The 17,527-nt window shown below is 37.6% G+C and overlaps 1 protein-coding gene across 2 annotated transcripts in view; it reads left to right on the forward strand.

Annotated features, from left to right (window-relative positions):
• The window catches only part of LOC121475226 (solute carrier family 5 member 4), a 46,667-nt gene extending 35,643 nt beyond the window's left edge, over positions 1-11,024 (forward strand). For both annotated transcript variants that reach the window (XM_041728341.1, XM_041728342.1), the window contains 2 exons: positions 349-451; positions 10,258-11,024. In XM_041728341.1, coding sequence (XP_041584275.1) covers positions 349-451; positions 10,258-10,472 — 318 coding nt within the window. In that variant the 3' untranslated portion in view covers positions 10,473-11,024. The remainder of the gene's footprint in view (positions 1-348; positions 452-10,257) is intronic.
• Positions 11,025-17,527: the final 6,503 nt, after the last annotated feature.

Here is a 17,527-nt window from a genome sequence, read left to right on the forward strand (position 1 = left end):
AAATGTATATGTATACATGTTAATATAGATGTATATTTAAGTTAGATAAATGTAAGTTAGTATATATTAGATAAATTTTTGACTTTTATGGATTTATAAATCCAGAAGTAAGAGTGGTAAGCATATTACTTAAAAGTGCTTAATAACTACTGGGAGAGTTAAAAACAGAAATAATTGTGAATGGTTAGTGCGTTTTCGTGAATTCGTGTTGTAGAAGACCTCTTCTTTGTTACCTTTAGTGTTCGGTGCCATTTGATTTTTTTTGGCACTATACAATAAACAATGTACCATCGTATTATTGTAAACTTTTGCCCATCACTAATGTGTTTGTCTACGGTGTCTGTACAGCTGTATCGCTTGTGTTGGGCTCTTCGGAACAGTACAGAGGAACGGATTGATTTAGATGCAGAAGAGAAAAGATATGAAGAAGCTGATGATAATGTTGAAGAAGGTAATATTTGGTTACATTTAGTTTTTATGTAGAAACTCTCTGTACCTGAATTGCTTTTATGTTGGCTTTATTTTTAAATGCCACTAAATTCAGTTTCTGAGAAAGTTGTTAGATTTATGGCAAACTGAAATTTCAAAATCTTACCTTCCAAAAAAATTAAGACAATTCATTACAAATGAAATCCCTCCATTCACCTGCCTCTCCATCAGTCTGTCTGTCTATTCATCTATCATTCATCCATGGATCTGTGTACCAGCTCTGAGGTGAAAATCAATTCTAGTCTCTCCTCTTCCTGGTTACATATTAAATGTTCAACTAATCAATCTTGATTGACAGTGATTAGGCACCTAGCATCTAGTCCCACCTTTTTCTCCAACCTTGTTTTTCACTCTTCTCTCCAATATACCCTCCATTCCAGCCAGGCAGATTTCTTCACTCCCCACCCACACACACACACACACATATACCAAGCTCTTTAGAATATTTTTACTTCTCCTCTCTAAGAGAAAAAAATTGCCTATCCTTTGAAACTAGGTTCTAATCTCATTTCCAACAAGGAAACTTCTCCAGGGTCCATCCCCATGGCTCTTTGGTTACCTGGTATTTTTTAAACCATTGAAAAAGTTTAGCACTTCAGGAAATGCAGTCCTGAACTATACACCAATTGTTTCAATTGATTTGGCTTAGGTTCTTCAACTTCAGGAAAGAATAAAGGCCTTCTACTTTTGAATTTCTTTATCAGTGTTCTGGAGTAAGAATGGTTTATATGGTTTTTCTTTTTTTATACTTGTCTGGTTTTGGTATTAAAATCATAGTGTTCTCATAGAATGAATTGGAAACATTTCAATAAGATTGGAATGATTTCTGCATCAAAATGTTGGTATTTTGCTAATAATATCATTAGGCCTTAGGGCCTGGAATGGGGAGGGGTTTAACCTGATTAAATTTGTATTAAGCAATGCCTCTAGAGGTATTTACAAGTTCCATTTCTTGGTTAATCAGTTTTGGAAATTTTTATTTTGTAGGATTTTGTCCACTTAGCCACATTTTAAATATATTGACATGAAGTTATTCATATTACTTATTGGCTTTTCCATCTCTACTACCTCTGTAGCTATGCCTTCTTTTAATTCCTAATATAACTTTTTGTTATTTCTCCTTTTTTCTTGATAAATCTCACTAACTTGTCTATTTTACTTTTCTTCTTTTAAAATATTATTTATTTATCTATTAATTTATTTAAGAGAGAGAACTTGAGCAGGGGGAGGGACAAAGGAAGAGGGAGACAAGCAGACTTCCTGCTGACAGGGAGCCCTATGTGGGGCTTGATGTCAGGACACTGAGATCATGACCTGAGCCAAAATCAAGACTTGGGTGTTTACTTCTGAAAGAAATTGAGGAAGACACAGAGATGGAAAAATATTCCATGCTCACGGATTGGAAGAATTAATATTGTGAAAATGTCAAAGTTACCCAGGGCAATTTACACGTTTAATGCAATCCCTACCAAAATACCATGGACTTTCTCCAGAGAGGTGGAACAAATTATTTTAAGATTTGTGTGGAATCAGAAGAGACCCCAAATACCCAGGGGAAAATTTAAAAAGAAAACCATAGCTGAGGGCATCACAATGCCAGATTTCAGGTTGTACTACAAAGCTGTGGTCATCAAGACAGTGTGGTACTGTCACAAAAACAGACACATAGATCAATGGAACAGAATAGAGAACCCAGAAGTAGACCCTGAACTTCATGGTCAACTAATACTCGGTAAAGGAAGAAATATTATCCACCAAAAGAAAGACAGTCTCTTCAATTAACGGTGCTGGGAAAATTGGACATCCACATACAGAAGAATGAAACTGGACCACTCCCTTTCACCATACACAAAGATAAACTCAAAATGGATGAAATATCATACATAATGTAAGACAAGACTCCACCAAAATCCTAGAAGAGAACACAGGCAACACCTTTTTTGAACTCGGCCACAGTAACTTCTTGCAAGATACATCCACAAAGGCAAAAGAAACAAAAGCAAAAATGAGCTATTGGGACTTCATCAAGATAAGAAGCTTTTGCACAGCAAAGGATACAGTCAACAAAACTCAAAGACAACCTACAGAATGGGAGAAGATATTTGCAAATGACATATCAGATAAAGGGCTAGTTTCCAAGATCGATAAAGAACTTATTAAACTCAACACCAAAGAAACAAACAATCCAATCATGAAATGGGCAAAAGACATGAAGAGAAATCTCACAGAGGAAGACATGGCCAACAGGCACATGAGAAAATGCTCTGCATCACTTGCCATCAGGGAAATACAAATCAAAACCACAATGAGATACCAAGTCACACCAGTGAGAATGGGGAACAAGGCAGGAAACCACAAATGTTGGAGAGGATGCGGAGAAAAGGGAACCCTCTTTCACTGTTGGTGGGAATGTGAACTGGCGCAGCCACTCTGGAAAGCTATGTGGAGGTTCCTCAAAGAGTTAAAAATAGACCTGCCCTATGACCCAGTAATTGCACTGTTGGGGATTTACCCCAAAGATTCAGAGGCAATGTTGGGGATTTACCCCAAAGATTCAGAGGCAATGAAATGCCGGGACACCTGCACCCCGATGTTTCTAGCAGCTATGTCCACAATAGCCAAACTGTGAAAAGAGCCTCGGTGTCCATCGAAAGATGAATGGATAAAGAAGATGTGGTCTATGTATACAATGGAATATTCCTCAGCCATTAGAAACGACAAATACCCATCATTTGCTTCGACGTGGATGGAAGTGGAAGGTATTATGCTGAGTGAAGTAAGTCAATCAGAGAAGGACAAACATTGTATGTTCTCATTCATTTGGGGAATATAAATAATAGTTAAGGGGAATATAAAGGAAGGGAGAGGAAATGTGTGGGACATATCAGAAAGGGAGAAGAACATAAAGACTCCTAACTCTGGGAAACGAACTAGGGGTGATGGAAGGGGAGGAGGGCGGGGGGTGGGAGTGAATGGGTGACGGGCACTGATGGGGGCACTGGACGGGATGAGCACTGGGTGTTGTTCTGTATGTTGGTAAATTGAACATCGATAAAAAATAAATTTATTATTTAAAAAAATGAATTTATCAAACTCAACACCCAAGAAACGAACAATCCAATCAATAAATGGGAAAAAGACATGAACAGATGTTTCTCCAAAGACCTCCACATGGCTAACAAACATATGAAAAAAATGCTCCACATCATTTGTCATCAGGGAAATACAAATCCGAACCACAATGAGACCACTTTACCGGGTGAGAATGGATAAAATTAACAAGACAGGAAACAATAAATGTTAGAGAGGATATGGAGAAAGGGAAACCCTCTTGCACTGTTGGTGGAATGCAAGCTGGTACAGCCCCTCTGGAAAACAGTATGGAGGTTCCTCAAGAAGTTGAAAATAGAGTTACCCTATGACCCAGCAATTGCACTACTGGGTATTTACCTCAAAGATACTGATGTAATGAAGTGACAAGATACCTGCACCCAATGTTCATAGCAGCAATGTCCACAATAGCCAAACTGTGGAGGAAGTCTTGATGTCCATGGACAGATGAATGGATAAAGAATATGTGGTAGATAGATAGATGATAGATAGATAGATGATAGATAGATAGATAGATAGATAGATGATAGATAGATAGATAGATAGATAGATAGATAGATAGATAGATGATAGATGGATGATAGATAGATGATAGATAGATAGATAGATAGATAGATAGATAGATAGATAGATGATAGATGGATGATAGATAGATAGATAGATAGACCTACAATGGAATATTATTCAGCCATCAAAAAGGATAGATACCTACCATTTGCACCGACATGAATGGAACTCGAGGGTATTATGCTGAGTGAAATAAGTTAATTGGAGAAAAACAATTATCATATGGTTTCATTCAAATATGCAGTATTAGAAATAGTGAAAAAGACCACAAGGGAAGCGGGGGAAACTGAGTGGGGGAAAATTGGAGTAGAAGACAAACCATGAGAGACTCCTGACTCTGGGAAACAAACAAAAGATTGTGGAAGGGGAGAAGGATGGGGGGATAAGGTTGCTGGGTGACAAGCATTAAGGAGGGCACATGATGTGATGAGTACTGGGTGTTATACTATATGTTGGCAAACTGAAGTTCAATAAAATGAAATAAATTGAATATTACTTCATGAATTTTCAGCCTTCCTTCTTTTATAATGTAAATAAATAAAGCTATGCATTTTCCTCTTGTTGCATCTTGTTACATCTCAAGCTTTTAATCTGTAGAATTTTCTTTACCATTTATTTATAAGAATGGTCTTTTTTTAAGATTTTACTTGTCTGTTCATGAGAGCACAGGAAGAGAGGTAGAGACACAGGCAGAGGGAGAAGCAAGCATCCTGCTGGGAACCCCAATGAGGACTTGATCCTGGAACTCCAGGATCACACCCTGAGCCAAAGACAGATGCTCAACCACTGAGCCCCCCCGGCATCCCTGTTTATAAGAATAGTCTTACATTTATTATGTTTTTTCATAGACATTTGAATTTAGAAGTATATTTTAAATTCTCCAACACAACAAATAGCCTTGTACTTAGAGCTTTCTGTATTTTTGCCAGTTTACCTTTGGGATAGATTTTGAGAAGTTTGAATTTTGGGTCAATACCTATGCAATTTTGCTATATGCTGCCAATTTCCCATCTGTGAAAGTTGAATTATGCTTTTGTAGCAACAGTGTGTGAGAGTGCCTGCTTCTACACAAATTAATATAGGATACTATGAAACTTTCTAATTTTTTTGTCACTGACAAATAAGTAGCAGTATCTCAGTATCATTTTTTTCAAATTCCTCTTTTTTTGTTATTCAAGGTTTTATTTACATTCTATTTAGTTGGGGATCCCTGGGTGGCTCAGCGATTTAGTGCCTGCCATTGGCTCAGGGCATGATCCTGGAGTACCGGGATCAAGTCCCACATCAGGCTTCCTGCATGGAGCCTGTTTCTCCCTCTGCCTGTTTCTCTCTCTCTCTCTCTCTCTCTCTCTCTCTCTCTGTCTCTCATGAATAAATAAAATCTTTTTAAAAAATTCTAATTAGTCAAGGTGCCTGAGTGGTGCAGTAAGTTAAGTGTCTGACTCCTGATTTTGACTCAGGTCATGATCTCACAATGGTGAGATGGAGCTCCGTGTGGGACTTCGCACTCAGTGCAGCATCTGCTTGAGACTCTCTCTCCCTCCCCCTCTCCCGCAGCCCCTCACATTTGTGCTCTTTCTCTCTATAAAATATTTAAAATATTTTATTAAAAATTAATACATTCTAGTTAGTCAACATATAGCTTCAGGAGTAAATTTAGTGACTCATCACTTACAAATAACACTCAGTACTCATAACAAGTGCCCTCCTTAATACTTAATACCCATCCCCACTCACTTCCCCTCCAGCAACCTTCAGTTTGTTTTCTATAGCTATGACTCTCTTATACTTTGCCTCCTTCTTTTTTCCCCTCCCTCTATGTTCATCTGGTTTTTTTAAATAATAAATTTATTTTTTATTGGTGTTCAATTTACCAACATACAGAATAACACCCAGTGCTCATCCCGTCAAGTGCCCCCCTCAGTGCCCATTACCCATTCACCCCCACACCCCGCCCTGCTCCCCTTCCATCACCCCTAGTTCGTTTCCCAGAGTTAGGAGTCTTTATGTTCTGTCTCCCTCTCTGATATTTCCCACACATTTCTTCTCCCTTCCCTTATATTCCCTTTCACTATTATTTATATTCCCCAAATGAATGAGAACATACAATATTTGTCCTTCTCCAATTGACTTACTTCACTCAGCATAATACCTTCCAGTTCCATCCATGTCAAAGCAAATGGTGGGTATTTGTCGTTTCTAATGGCTGAGTAATATCCCATTGTATACATAAACCACATCTTTATCCATTCATCTTTCGATGGACACCGAGGCTCCTTCCACAGTTTGGCTATTGTGGACATTGCTGCTAGAAACATCGGGGTGCAGGTGTCCCGGCGTTTCATTGCCTCTGAATCTTTGGGGTAAATCCCCAACAGTGCAATTACTGGGTCATAAGGCAGGTCTATTTTTAACTCTTTGAGGAACCTCCACACAGTTTTCCAGAGTGGCTGCACCAGTTCACATTCCCCATCAACAATGTAAGAGGGTTCCCCTTTCTCCTCATCCTCTCCAACATTTGTGGTTTCCTGCCTTGTTAATTTTCCCCATTCTCACTGGTGTGAGGTGGTATCTCATGGTGGTTTTGATTTGTATTTCCCTAATGGCAAGTGATGCAGAGCATTTTCTCATGTGCATGTTGGCCAGGTCTATGTATTCCTCTGTGAGATTTCTCTTCATGTCTTTTGCCCATTTCATGATTGGATTGTTTGTTTCTTTGGTGTTGAGTTTAATAAGTTCTTTATCGATCTTGGAAACTAGCCCTTTATCTGATATGTCATTTGCAAATATCTTCTCCCATTCTGTAGGTTGTCTTTTAGTTTTGCTGACTGTATCCTTTGCTGTGCAAAAGCTTCTTATCTTGATGAAGTCCCAATAGCTCATTTTTGCTTTTGTTTCTTTTGCCTTCGTGGATGTATCTTGCAAGAAGTTACTGTGGCCGAGTTCAAAAAGGGTGTTGCCTGTGTTCTCTTCTAGGATTTTGATGGAATCTTGTCTCACATTATGATCTTTCATCCATTTTGAGTTTATCTTTGTGTATGGTGAAAGAGAGTGGTCCAGTTTCATTCTTCTGCATGTGGATGTCCAATTTTCCCAGCACCATCTATTGAAGAGACTGTCTTTCTTCTGGTGGATAGTCTTTCCTCCTTTATCGAATATTAGTTGACCATAAATTTCAGGGTCCACTTCTGGGTTCTCTATTCTGTTCCATTGATCCATGTGTCTGTTTTTGTGCCAGTACCACACTGTCTTGATGACCACAGCTTTGTAGTACAACCTGGAATCTGGCATTGTGATGCCCCCAGCTATGGTTTTCTTTTTTGATATTCCCCTGGCTATTCGGGGTGTTTTCTGATTCCACACAAATCTTTTTTGTTTGTTTGTTTGTTTTTTTTCCTTTTTTTTTTTTTAATTAACTTTTATTGGTGTTTAATTTACCAACATACAGAAAAACACCCAGTGCTCATCCCGTCAAGTGTCCACCTCAGTGCCCGTCACCCATTCCCCTCCAACACCCGCCCTCCTCCCCTTCCACCACCCCTAGTTCGTTTCCCCGAGTTAGGAGTCTTTATGTTCTGTCTCCCTTCCTGATATTTCCCAACATTTCTTTTCCCTTCCTTTATATTCCCTTTCACTATTATTCATATTCCCCAAATGAATGAGAACATACACTGTTTGTCCTTCTCCGATTGACTTATTTCACTCAGCATAATACCCTCCAGTTCCATCCACGTTGAAGCAAATGGTGGGTATTTGTCGTTTCTAATTGCTGAGTAATATTCCATTGTATACATAAACCACATCTTCTTTATCCATTCATCTTTCGATGGACACCGAGGCTCCTTCCACAGTTTGGCTATTGTGGCCATTGCTGATAGAAACATCGGGGTGCAGGTGTCCCGACGTTTCATTGCATCTGAATCTTTGGGGTAAATCCCCAACAGTGCAATTGCTGGGTCGTAGGGCAGGTCTATTTTTAACTCTTTGAGGAACCTCCACACAGTTTTCCAGAGTGGCTGCACCAGTTCACATTCCCACCAACAGTGTAAGAGGGTTCCCTTTTCTCCGCATCCTCTCCAACATTTGTTGTTTCCTGCCTTGTTAATTTTCCCCATTCTCACTGGTGTGAGGTGGTATCTCATTGTGGTTTTGATTTGTATTTCCCTGATGGCAAGTGATGCAGAGCATTTTCTCATGTGCATGTTGGCCATGTCCATGTCTTCCTCTGTGAGATTTCTCTTCATGTCTTTTGCCCATTTCATGATTGGATTGTTTGTTTCTTTGGTGTTGAGTTTAATAAGTTCTTTATAGATTTTGGAAACTAGCCCTTTATCTGATATGTCATTTGCAAATATCTTCTCCCATTCTGTAGGTTGTCTTTTAGTTTTGTTGACTGTATCCTTTGCTGTGCAAAAGCTTCTTATCTTGATGAAGTCCCAATAGTTCATTTTTGCTTTTGTTTCTTTTGCCTTCGTGGATGTATCTTGCAAGAAGTTACTGTGGCCAAGTTCAAAAAGGGTGTTGCCTGTGTTCTCCTCTAGGATTTTGATGGAATCTTGTCTCACATTTAGATCTCTCATCCATTTTGAGTTTATCTTTGTGTATGGTGAAAGAGAGTGGTCCAGTTTCATTCTTCTGCATGTGGATGTCCAATTTTCCCAACACCATTTATTGAAGAGACTGTCTTTCTTCCAATGGATAGTCTTTCCTCCTTTATCGAATATTAGATGACCGTACATTTCAGGGTCCACTTCTGGGTTCTCTATTCTGTTCCATTGATCTATGTGTCTGTTTTTGTGCCAGTACCACACTGTCTTGATGACCACAGCTTTGTAATACAACCTGAAATCTGGCATTGTGATGCCCCCAGCTATGGTTTTCTTTTTTGATATTCCCCTGGCTATTCGGGGTGTTTTCTGATTCCACACAAATCTTAAAATAATTTGTTCTAACTCTCTGAAGAAAGTCCATGGTATTTTGATAGGGATTGCATTAAATGTGTAAATTGCCCTGGGTAACATTGACATTTTCACAATGTTAATTCTGCCAATCCATGAGCATGGAATATTTTTCCATCTCTTTGTATCTTCCCCAATTTCTTCCAGAAGTATTCTATAGTTTTTAGGGTATAGATCCTTTACCTCTTTGGTTAGGTTTATTCCTAGGTATCTTATGCTTTTGGGTGCAATTGTAAATGGGATAGACTCCTTAATTTCTCTTCCTTCAGTCTCATTGTTAGTGTATAGAAATGCCATTGATTTCTGGGCATTGATTTTGTATCCTGCCACGCTGCCAAATTGCTGTATGAGTTCTAGCAATCTTGGGGTGGAGGCTTTTGGGTTTTCTATGTAGAGTATCATGTCATCAGCGAAGAGGGAGAGTTTGACTTCTTCTTTGCCAATTTGAATGCCTTTAATGTCTTTTTGTTGTCCGATTGCTGAGGCTAGGACTTCCAGTACTATGTTGAATAGCAGTGGTGAGAGTGGACATCCCTGTCTTGTTCCTTGTTCATCTGTTTTGTTTCCTAAATTCCAAATATGAGTGAAATCATATGGTATTTCTATTTCTGTGACTTATTTCTCTTAGCGTATGACACTGTAGCTCCATCTGTGTCATTGCAAACGGCAAGATTTCATTTTTTTGATGGCTGAGTAATATTACATTATAGACATAGATATATATATATATATATATATATATATATATATATACTACAACTTTATCCTTTCAAATTTCTCTTTTTTAGTGAATTTAAGAACTGTTTATCTATGTACATATATGTGTCTACATGGGATTGTCAGAAGTATCTTCTATTTTTAAAGGCCAATGTATGCTAAGGATATTAAACCCTTTATGGTATAAGGTGCAAATGTTTTTTCCCAGTTTGTCACTTGTTTTTACTTTGTTTATTTAACTTTATGCCATGCAAAAGTTTTCAGTTTTATATAATCAAAGTTATCTATATTTTTCTCAGGGATTCCCCTAACACTTAAAAGTGGTTGTAATTGTTCTTTACAGTCATCTGTACTACATTTACAGGGGTTTTATTTCCCATGTTCTGTGATTATTTGTTTGTCTTTTTTGTTTCAGATAATCCTGAGAAACCCCATGGATGCCTCAGGAAGGCTTATGACATATTTTGTGGTTTGCAGAAGACAGGTCCCAAAATGAGCAAAGAAGAGGAGGAAGCCCAGAAAAAGAAGCTAACAGACACATCTGAGAAGCCTTTGTGGAGGACTATAGTGAATGTCAATGCCATTCTACTCCTAGCAGTGGCTGTCTTTGCCCATGGCTATTTTGCCTGAATTCTATCTGAGCCATTAAATAATTTATTAAGCAAAGGATAATTTTATTGATTTTTTTCACTTTTATGTTTCAAAGAGAGGTAATTTCAAACAGGAGAAAGAACTTGGTAATTTTATCATATGAGATAACTATAGACCTGATTTTTAGCTTTTGTTGTTCCTTTGTGTCAATAAAGAAAGAGTTGACAATTTGAAAGCCACAGAGCTGACTCTATATGTGTGTCTGGACTAGGACCAGTGGGTCTAAAAAACTTTTTTTCCCACCAGGTAGATTGCCCTACCTTATTCTTGCTTTCTATTTCCAGAGATTTCCAATTAGAAGGAATACCTCTTCCAACTCTGCCTCATATAGTAACCACCTCATCTGTAAAACAGTGACCTCCCAATCTCTCTTTACTGACCTCCTGGAAAATATAAATATTTCCTAATAGTTGAGGGGAAATGAGCTATAAATGTCTGTTGTAAATAATTTTATGAATTTACTGGAAATTATTAGCTTATGTCTTAAATAAAGCCATCTCCTACTAAATGTTAGCCCATTAAGCCATTTATTTCATAAACTACTTTATAAAAGTAATTCACACATCATAAAATAAATCTATGTAAAGTGTATAATTCAGTGGGATGCTCGGGTGGCTCAGTTGGTTGAGCATCTGACTCAGTTTCAGCTCAGGTCATGAGCTCACTGTTGTGGGGTCCAGCTTCATGCTCAGTGTGGAGTCTGAGTCTGATTTTCTACCCCTCTCTCTCCCTCACCCTCTGCCCCATCCCAACTTGCATGCTCTCTTTCTCTGTCTCTAAAATAAGTAATTAAGGGGAGCCTAGGTGATTCAGTTGGTTAAGCATCTGGCTCTTGATTTCAGCTCAGGTCATGATCTCAGTGTTGTGAGATCAAGCCCCAAACTGGCTTCATGTTCAGTGTGGAGTCTGCTAGAGATTCTCTGGCTCTTCCTGTCCCCCTGTCCCTTTCCCCACTCACACTCTCTCACACTCCAATAAATAAATAAAATATTTTTTAAAAATAAAATAAGTAAATAAATATTCAAAAATAATATGATAAGGTGTACAATTCAGTGTATTTTAGAATATTTACAGAGTAGTTCAGCAATTACCACAATCTAACTTTCTACATTAACATTATTTATTGAAATCATTACTTGAATATACATATTTGTCTGTCTTTATTTCTGTGTTATTTTGACATTCTGAATGACAGTTACCTAATGTAGGATTATATATAGTTTTATTATTTTTAAAGATTTTATTTATTTATTCATGAGAGACACGGTGCGGGGGGGAGAGAGAGGGAGGCAGAGACACAGGCAAAGGGAGAACCAGGCTCCATGCAGGGAGCCCAATGTGGGACTCGATCCTGGGACTCCAGGATCATGCCCTGAGCTGAAGGCAGATACTTAATCTCTGAGCCACCCAGGCATCCCTATATATAGTTTTAAAACACACCTTTTTAGAAGTAAATCAGAATATTAAAATGGTTTTAATAAATTACATAAGAAATGTCTATCTATCATGTTGTTACAAAATTCAGTGTTTTGGCCTATAGAATCAAATAAAACACTCTCCACTGACAATCTGTCTCTCCCATACTCCCATTAAGTTTACAAAGAACAAGTGTTAACAGTTTAAAGTATATGTTAAAGTAATTTTTCTGTTCATTTGTACCCATATTTTTACACAATGCATCTTACTCCAAATGTTGTTCTATCACTGGCTTTGTCATATAAAATATATCCTGGAATCTTTGCCTGTGAGTGCATACAGACACCCTCCTTCTTTTTAATAATACATTGTTCCATGAAATCATTTGACAGCAATTTGACAATTTTTCTACTGAAAAACATTCACCTTGATTTCAATTATTTGCTATTATCAATGATACCTGACCACATGTACCTGTATGTTCATCTGTTGTCACATTAACCACTTCTGTTTTCTTTAATGATTGATTCTTAATAATGGAATATGGGGGCAAGGGGTATAAGCACTTAATATTTTGATAAAAATTTAAAAGTTATGTTCTAAAGAGGATTTACCAATTTATATTCTCATCATCAGTATATGAAAGTTCCTGTTTATTCACATAATTAATTATCAATCTTAATTCATTTTTATCAATTTGATTATTGAAAAATAATTTAATTTTTAAAATGTGTATTTCCACTTAGTGAAATTATATGTATTTACATATACTCATTAGCTATTTGTATTTTTCTTCTGTGAATTCCTTGATATATTTTATCAACTTTTCGTTCGTTTTTTATAGATATTTTAGTCTACATATTTATCATTTGCATATGAATTGCAAATATTTTTTCTTGAAGTCTGTGACTTGCCTTTTAATTCTTTATCTTTTTTTATTTAAATTCGGTTTGCCAACATATAGTATAACACCCAGTGTTCATCCTATCAAGTGCCCTCCTTAGTTCCCATCATCCAGTTACTCCATCCTCCCACCCTCCTCTCCTTCTGCAACCCTTTGTTTGTTTCCCAGAGTTAGTAGTCTCCCATGGTTTGTCTTCCTCTCTAATTTTTCCCAAGTTTCCCTCCTTTCCCTTATAGTCCTTTCACTATTTCTTATATTCTACATAAGAGTGAAACCATGTGATGATTGTCCTTCTCCAATGGACTTATTTCACTCAGCATAATACCCTCCAATTCCATCTACATCAAAGTAAATGGTAGGTATTTGTCCTTTCTGATGGATGAGTAATATTCCATTGTATATATACACCACATCTTCTTTATCCATTCTTCTTTGGATGAACACCAAGGCTCCTTCCACAGTTTGGCTATTGTGGACATTGCTGCTATAAACATTGGGGTGTAGGTGTCCTGTCACTTCACTACATCAGGATCTTTGGGGTAAATACCTAGTAGTGAAATTGCTGGGTCATAGGGTAGCTCTATTTTTAATTTCTTGAGGAACCTACACACACTTTTCCAGAGTGGATGTACCAGCTTGCATTCCCACCAACAATACAAGAAGGTTCCCCATTCTCTACATCCTCTCCAACATTCTTGTTTCCTGCATTGTTAATTTTATTCATTCTCACTGATGTGAGGTGGTATCCCATTGTGGTTTTGATTTGTATTTCCCGGATTTGCCTTTTAATTTTACATCATCCTTTATTATACAAAACTTTAATTTTTATTTAGTCAGATTGATTCATCTTTTCCTTATAGCTCCTGGGTTTTGTAGCTTATTTTCGGTGGCTTACTTTGTCCTTTGGAGGTTTTGTTGTCACTGTTTTGTTTTGTTTTAAAGAATTTTCTCAGGGTTCCTGGGTGGTTCAGTTGGTTAAACATCTGACTCTTGATTTTGGCTCAGGTCATGACCTCAGAGTCCTGAGATCAAGCCCTGCATCAAGCTCCACACTCAGCAGAGATTCTGCTTGAGATTCTCTCCCTCTCTCTCTGCCCCTCCCCCTACTCACACTCTCTCTCTCACTAAAATAAACAAATCTTTTTAAAAATTCTCAAATCCTACATTATTTTACAATTTACTTTTCTTTCTTTATAATATGTGGTAGACATCATTAAGCCCAACTAATGTAAGTCACTTGAATTCATTTTAACTTCTGCCTAATAAAATATAACATGAAATACATTTGATTTCTAAATATCTTTTTCCACCAGAAAAATGCTGCAGTAATTATATTTATATGTAGATTTCCTCTGGTGGTTTCATAAGAGATAATCCTCAAAGTAGTATACTAAATAATGAATACATTTATTTATATTTTTAATAGATACTGGCAAAAAACTTCCAAAAAGTTGAAGCAATTGGCAAGCATACCAACAACAGAATGAGTAGGCTTATAGGACAAAAAGTTGTTGCTTTTTCAAAATTGCTGATCAGTCTGGTTGATAAAAAACCTTGTAGAAGTTCTAATTAATCATCTATTTTCACTTCAGTGAGTTACCTATATATAAACTTTTTCTAGCTTTCTATCTGGTGGTTTATGATGAGGAACATTTTTTAAAAGATTGATTGATTGATTGATTGATTGATTGATTGATTTGACAGAGAGAGAGCAAGTGAGAACGGCAAGGAGAGAGGCAGAGGTAGAAGGAGAAGCAGACTCTCCTGCTGAGCAGGGCTTGATACCAGGACCCCAGAATCATGACCTAAGCTGAAGGAAGATGTTTAACCAACTGAGCCACCCTGATGCCCCAATGAGAAACATTCTAAAGCAAAACAGGAAACCTAGAAACCACAAAAGTTGAAAATACATATTTAACTAAACAAATCATTGATTTTTTTTATATCAGAAGTAGTCCAAATGGAAGTTAAAATATGAGGCTAAAAACACATTACAGCAAAAGAAAAAGAAAGAGCTCCCATAAACAAATGAGAGTGCAGGAAATAAGCCTTATCATGGCACTGTATCTGAAAGGAAAGACACATATTTGGGTTTCTCTGAAGGTGATGTAATTCCTGCAATCTAGAAACTAGTCTAGAATGGCCAATAAGTACACATCCAAGGAAGTTATTCCTAAAAATTATTCCAAGAGATTTCCCCCTTTGTTGCATGATGTTTGTTTATCCTTGACTTAAATGGAGCACTTCTAAGTGAAACCAATATGAATTATTTAGGCTTATAAAGTTTTGTCTTACTAAAAAAAAAAAGGTTTTGTTTTACTATGTTAAGGAAGTCCCTTTTAATTCTTTTTTTTATTGGAGTTTGATTTGCCAACATATAGTATAACACGTGGTGCTCATCACATCAAGTGCCTGGCTCAGAGCCCCTCACCCAGTCACTCCATCCCCCATGCCCACCTCCCCTTCCCCTACCCCTTGTTCATTTCCCAGATTTGGGGGCCTCTCATGTTTGTCGCCCTCTCTGATTTTTACCACTCATTTTCTCTCCTTTCCCCTTTAATCCCTTACACTATTTTTTTATATTCCAAATATGAGTGAAACCATATAATGATTGTCCTTCTTCGATTGACTTACTTCAATCAGCGAAATACCCTCCAGTTCCATCCACATCGAAGCAAATGGTGGGTATTTGTCATTTCTAATGGTTGAGTAATATTCCATTGTATACACAGACCACATCTTCTTTGATTTTCTTTTTAAGGTTTACTTTTTATTTATGTGAAATCCAATGTGAGTCCGATGACTTTCCAGGGCAGCTTTCCTTGGAGAGGATTCTTAAATAATGGCCCTTACATCCAGGCTCCCTCTGTTTTATTTTATTTTATTTTATTTTATTTTATTTTATTTTATTTTATTTTATTTTATTATTTTTTTATTGGAGTTCAATTTGCCAACATATAGCATATCACCCAGTGCTCATCTCACCAAGTGCCCCCCTCAGTGCCCATCACCCAGTCACCCCCAAACTATGCCCACTTCCCCTTCTACTACCCCTTGTTCATTTCCCAGAGTTAGGTGTCTCTCATGTTTTGTCACCCTCACTGATATTTTCACTCATTGTCTCTCCTTTCCCTTTATTCCCTTTCACTAATGTTTATATTCCCCAAATGAATGAAACCATATAATGTTTGTCCTTTTCCAGTTGACTTACTTCACTCAGCATAATACCCTCCAGGTCCCTCCAGGTCCCTCCATGTCGAAGGAAATAGTGGGTATGTGTCGTTTCTAATGGCTGAGGAATTTTCCACTGTGTACATAAACCACAGCTTCTCTATCCACTCATCTTTCGATGGACACCGAGGCTCCTTCCACAGTTTGGCTATTGTGGACATTGCTGCTAGAAACATCAGGGTGCAGGTGTCCCAGCGTTTCACTGCATCTGTATCTTTGGGGTAAATCTCCAGCAAGGCAATTGCTGGGTCGTAGGGCAGGTCTATTTTTAACTCTTTGAGGAACCTCCAAACAGTTTTCCAGAGTGGCTGCACCAGTTCACATTCCCACCAACAGTACAAGAGGCTTCCCCTTTCTCCACATCCTCTCCAACATTGTTGTTTCCTGTCTTGTTAATTTTCCCTATTCTCACTGGTGTGAGGTGATATCTCATTGTGGTTTTGATTTGTATTTCCCTGATGCCAAGTGATGCAGAGCATTTTCTCATGTGCATGTTGGCCATGTCTATGTCTTCTTCGGTGAAATTTCTGCTCATGTCTTTTGCCCATTTCATGATTGGATTGTTTGTTTCTTTGGTGTTGAGTTTAAGAAGTTCTTTATAGATTTTGGAAACTAGCCCTTTATCTGATATGTCATTTGCAAATATCTTCTCCCATTCTGTAGGTTGTCTTTTAGTTTTGTTGACTGTTTCTTTTGCTGTGCAAAAGCTTTTTATCTTGATGAAGTCCCAATAGCTCATTTTTGCTTTTGTTTCTCTGGCCTTCATGGTTGGATGTTGCAAGAAGTTGCTGTCGCCAAGTTCAAAAAGGGTGTTGCCTGTGTTTTCCTCTAGGATTTTGATGGAATCTTGTCTCACATTTAGATCTTTCATCCATTTTGAGTTTATCTTTGTGTATGGTGAAAGAGAGTGGTCCAGTTTCATTCTTCTGCATGTGGATGTCCAATTTTCCCAACACCATTTATTGAAGAGACTATCTTTCTTCCAGTGGATAGTCTTTCCTCCTTTGTCGAATATTAGTTGACCATAAAGTTGAGGGTCCACTTCTGGATTCTCTGTTCTGTTCCACTGATCTATGTGTCTGTGTTTGTGCCAGTACCACACCGTCTTGATGACCACAGCTTTGTAATACAACCTGAAATCTGGCATTGTGATGCCCCCAGCTATGGTTTTCTTTTTTGATATTCCCCTGGCTATTCAGGGTCTTTTCTGATTCTACACAAATCTTAAGATGATTTGTTTCAACTCTCTGAAGAAAGTCCTTGGTTTTTGACAGGATTGCATTAAATGTGTAAATTGCCCTGGGTAGCATGGACATTTTCACAATATTAATTCTTCCAATCCATGAGCATGGAATATTTTTCCATCTCTTTGTGTCTTCCTCTGTTTCTTTCACAAGTGTTCTGTAGTTTTTAGGGTATAGATTCTTTACCTCTTTGGTTAGGTTTATTCCTAAGTATCTTATGCTTTTGGGTGCAATTGTAA

This window comes from Vulpes lagopus, chromosome 14 (assembly GCF_018345385.1).
Source record: "Vulpes lagopus strain Blue_001 chromosome 14, ASM1834538v1, whole genome shotgun sequence".
NCBI classification, from domain to species: Eukaryota; Metazoa; Chordata; class Mammalia; order Carnivora; family Canidae; genus Vulpes; species Vulpes lagopus.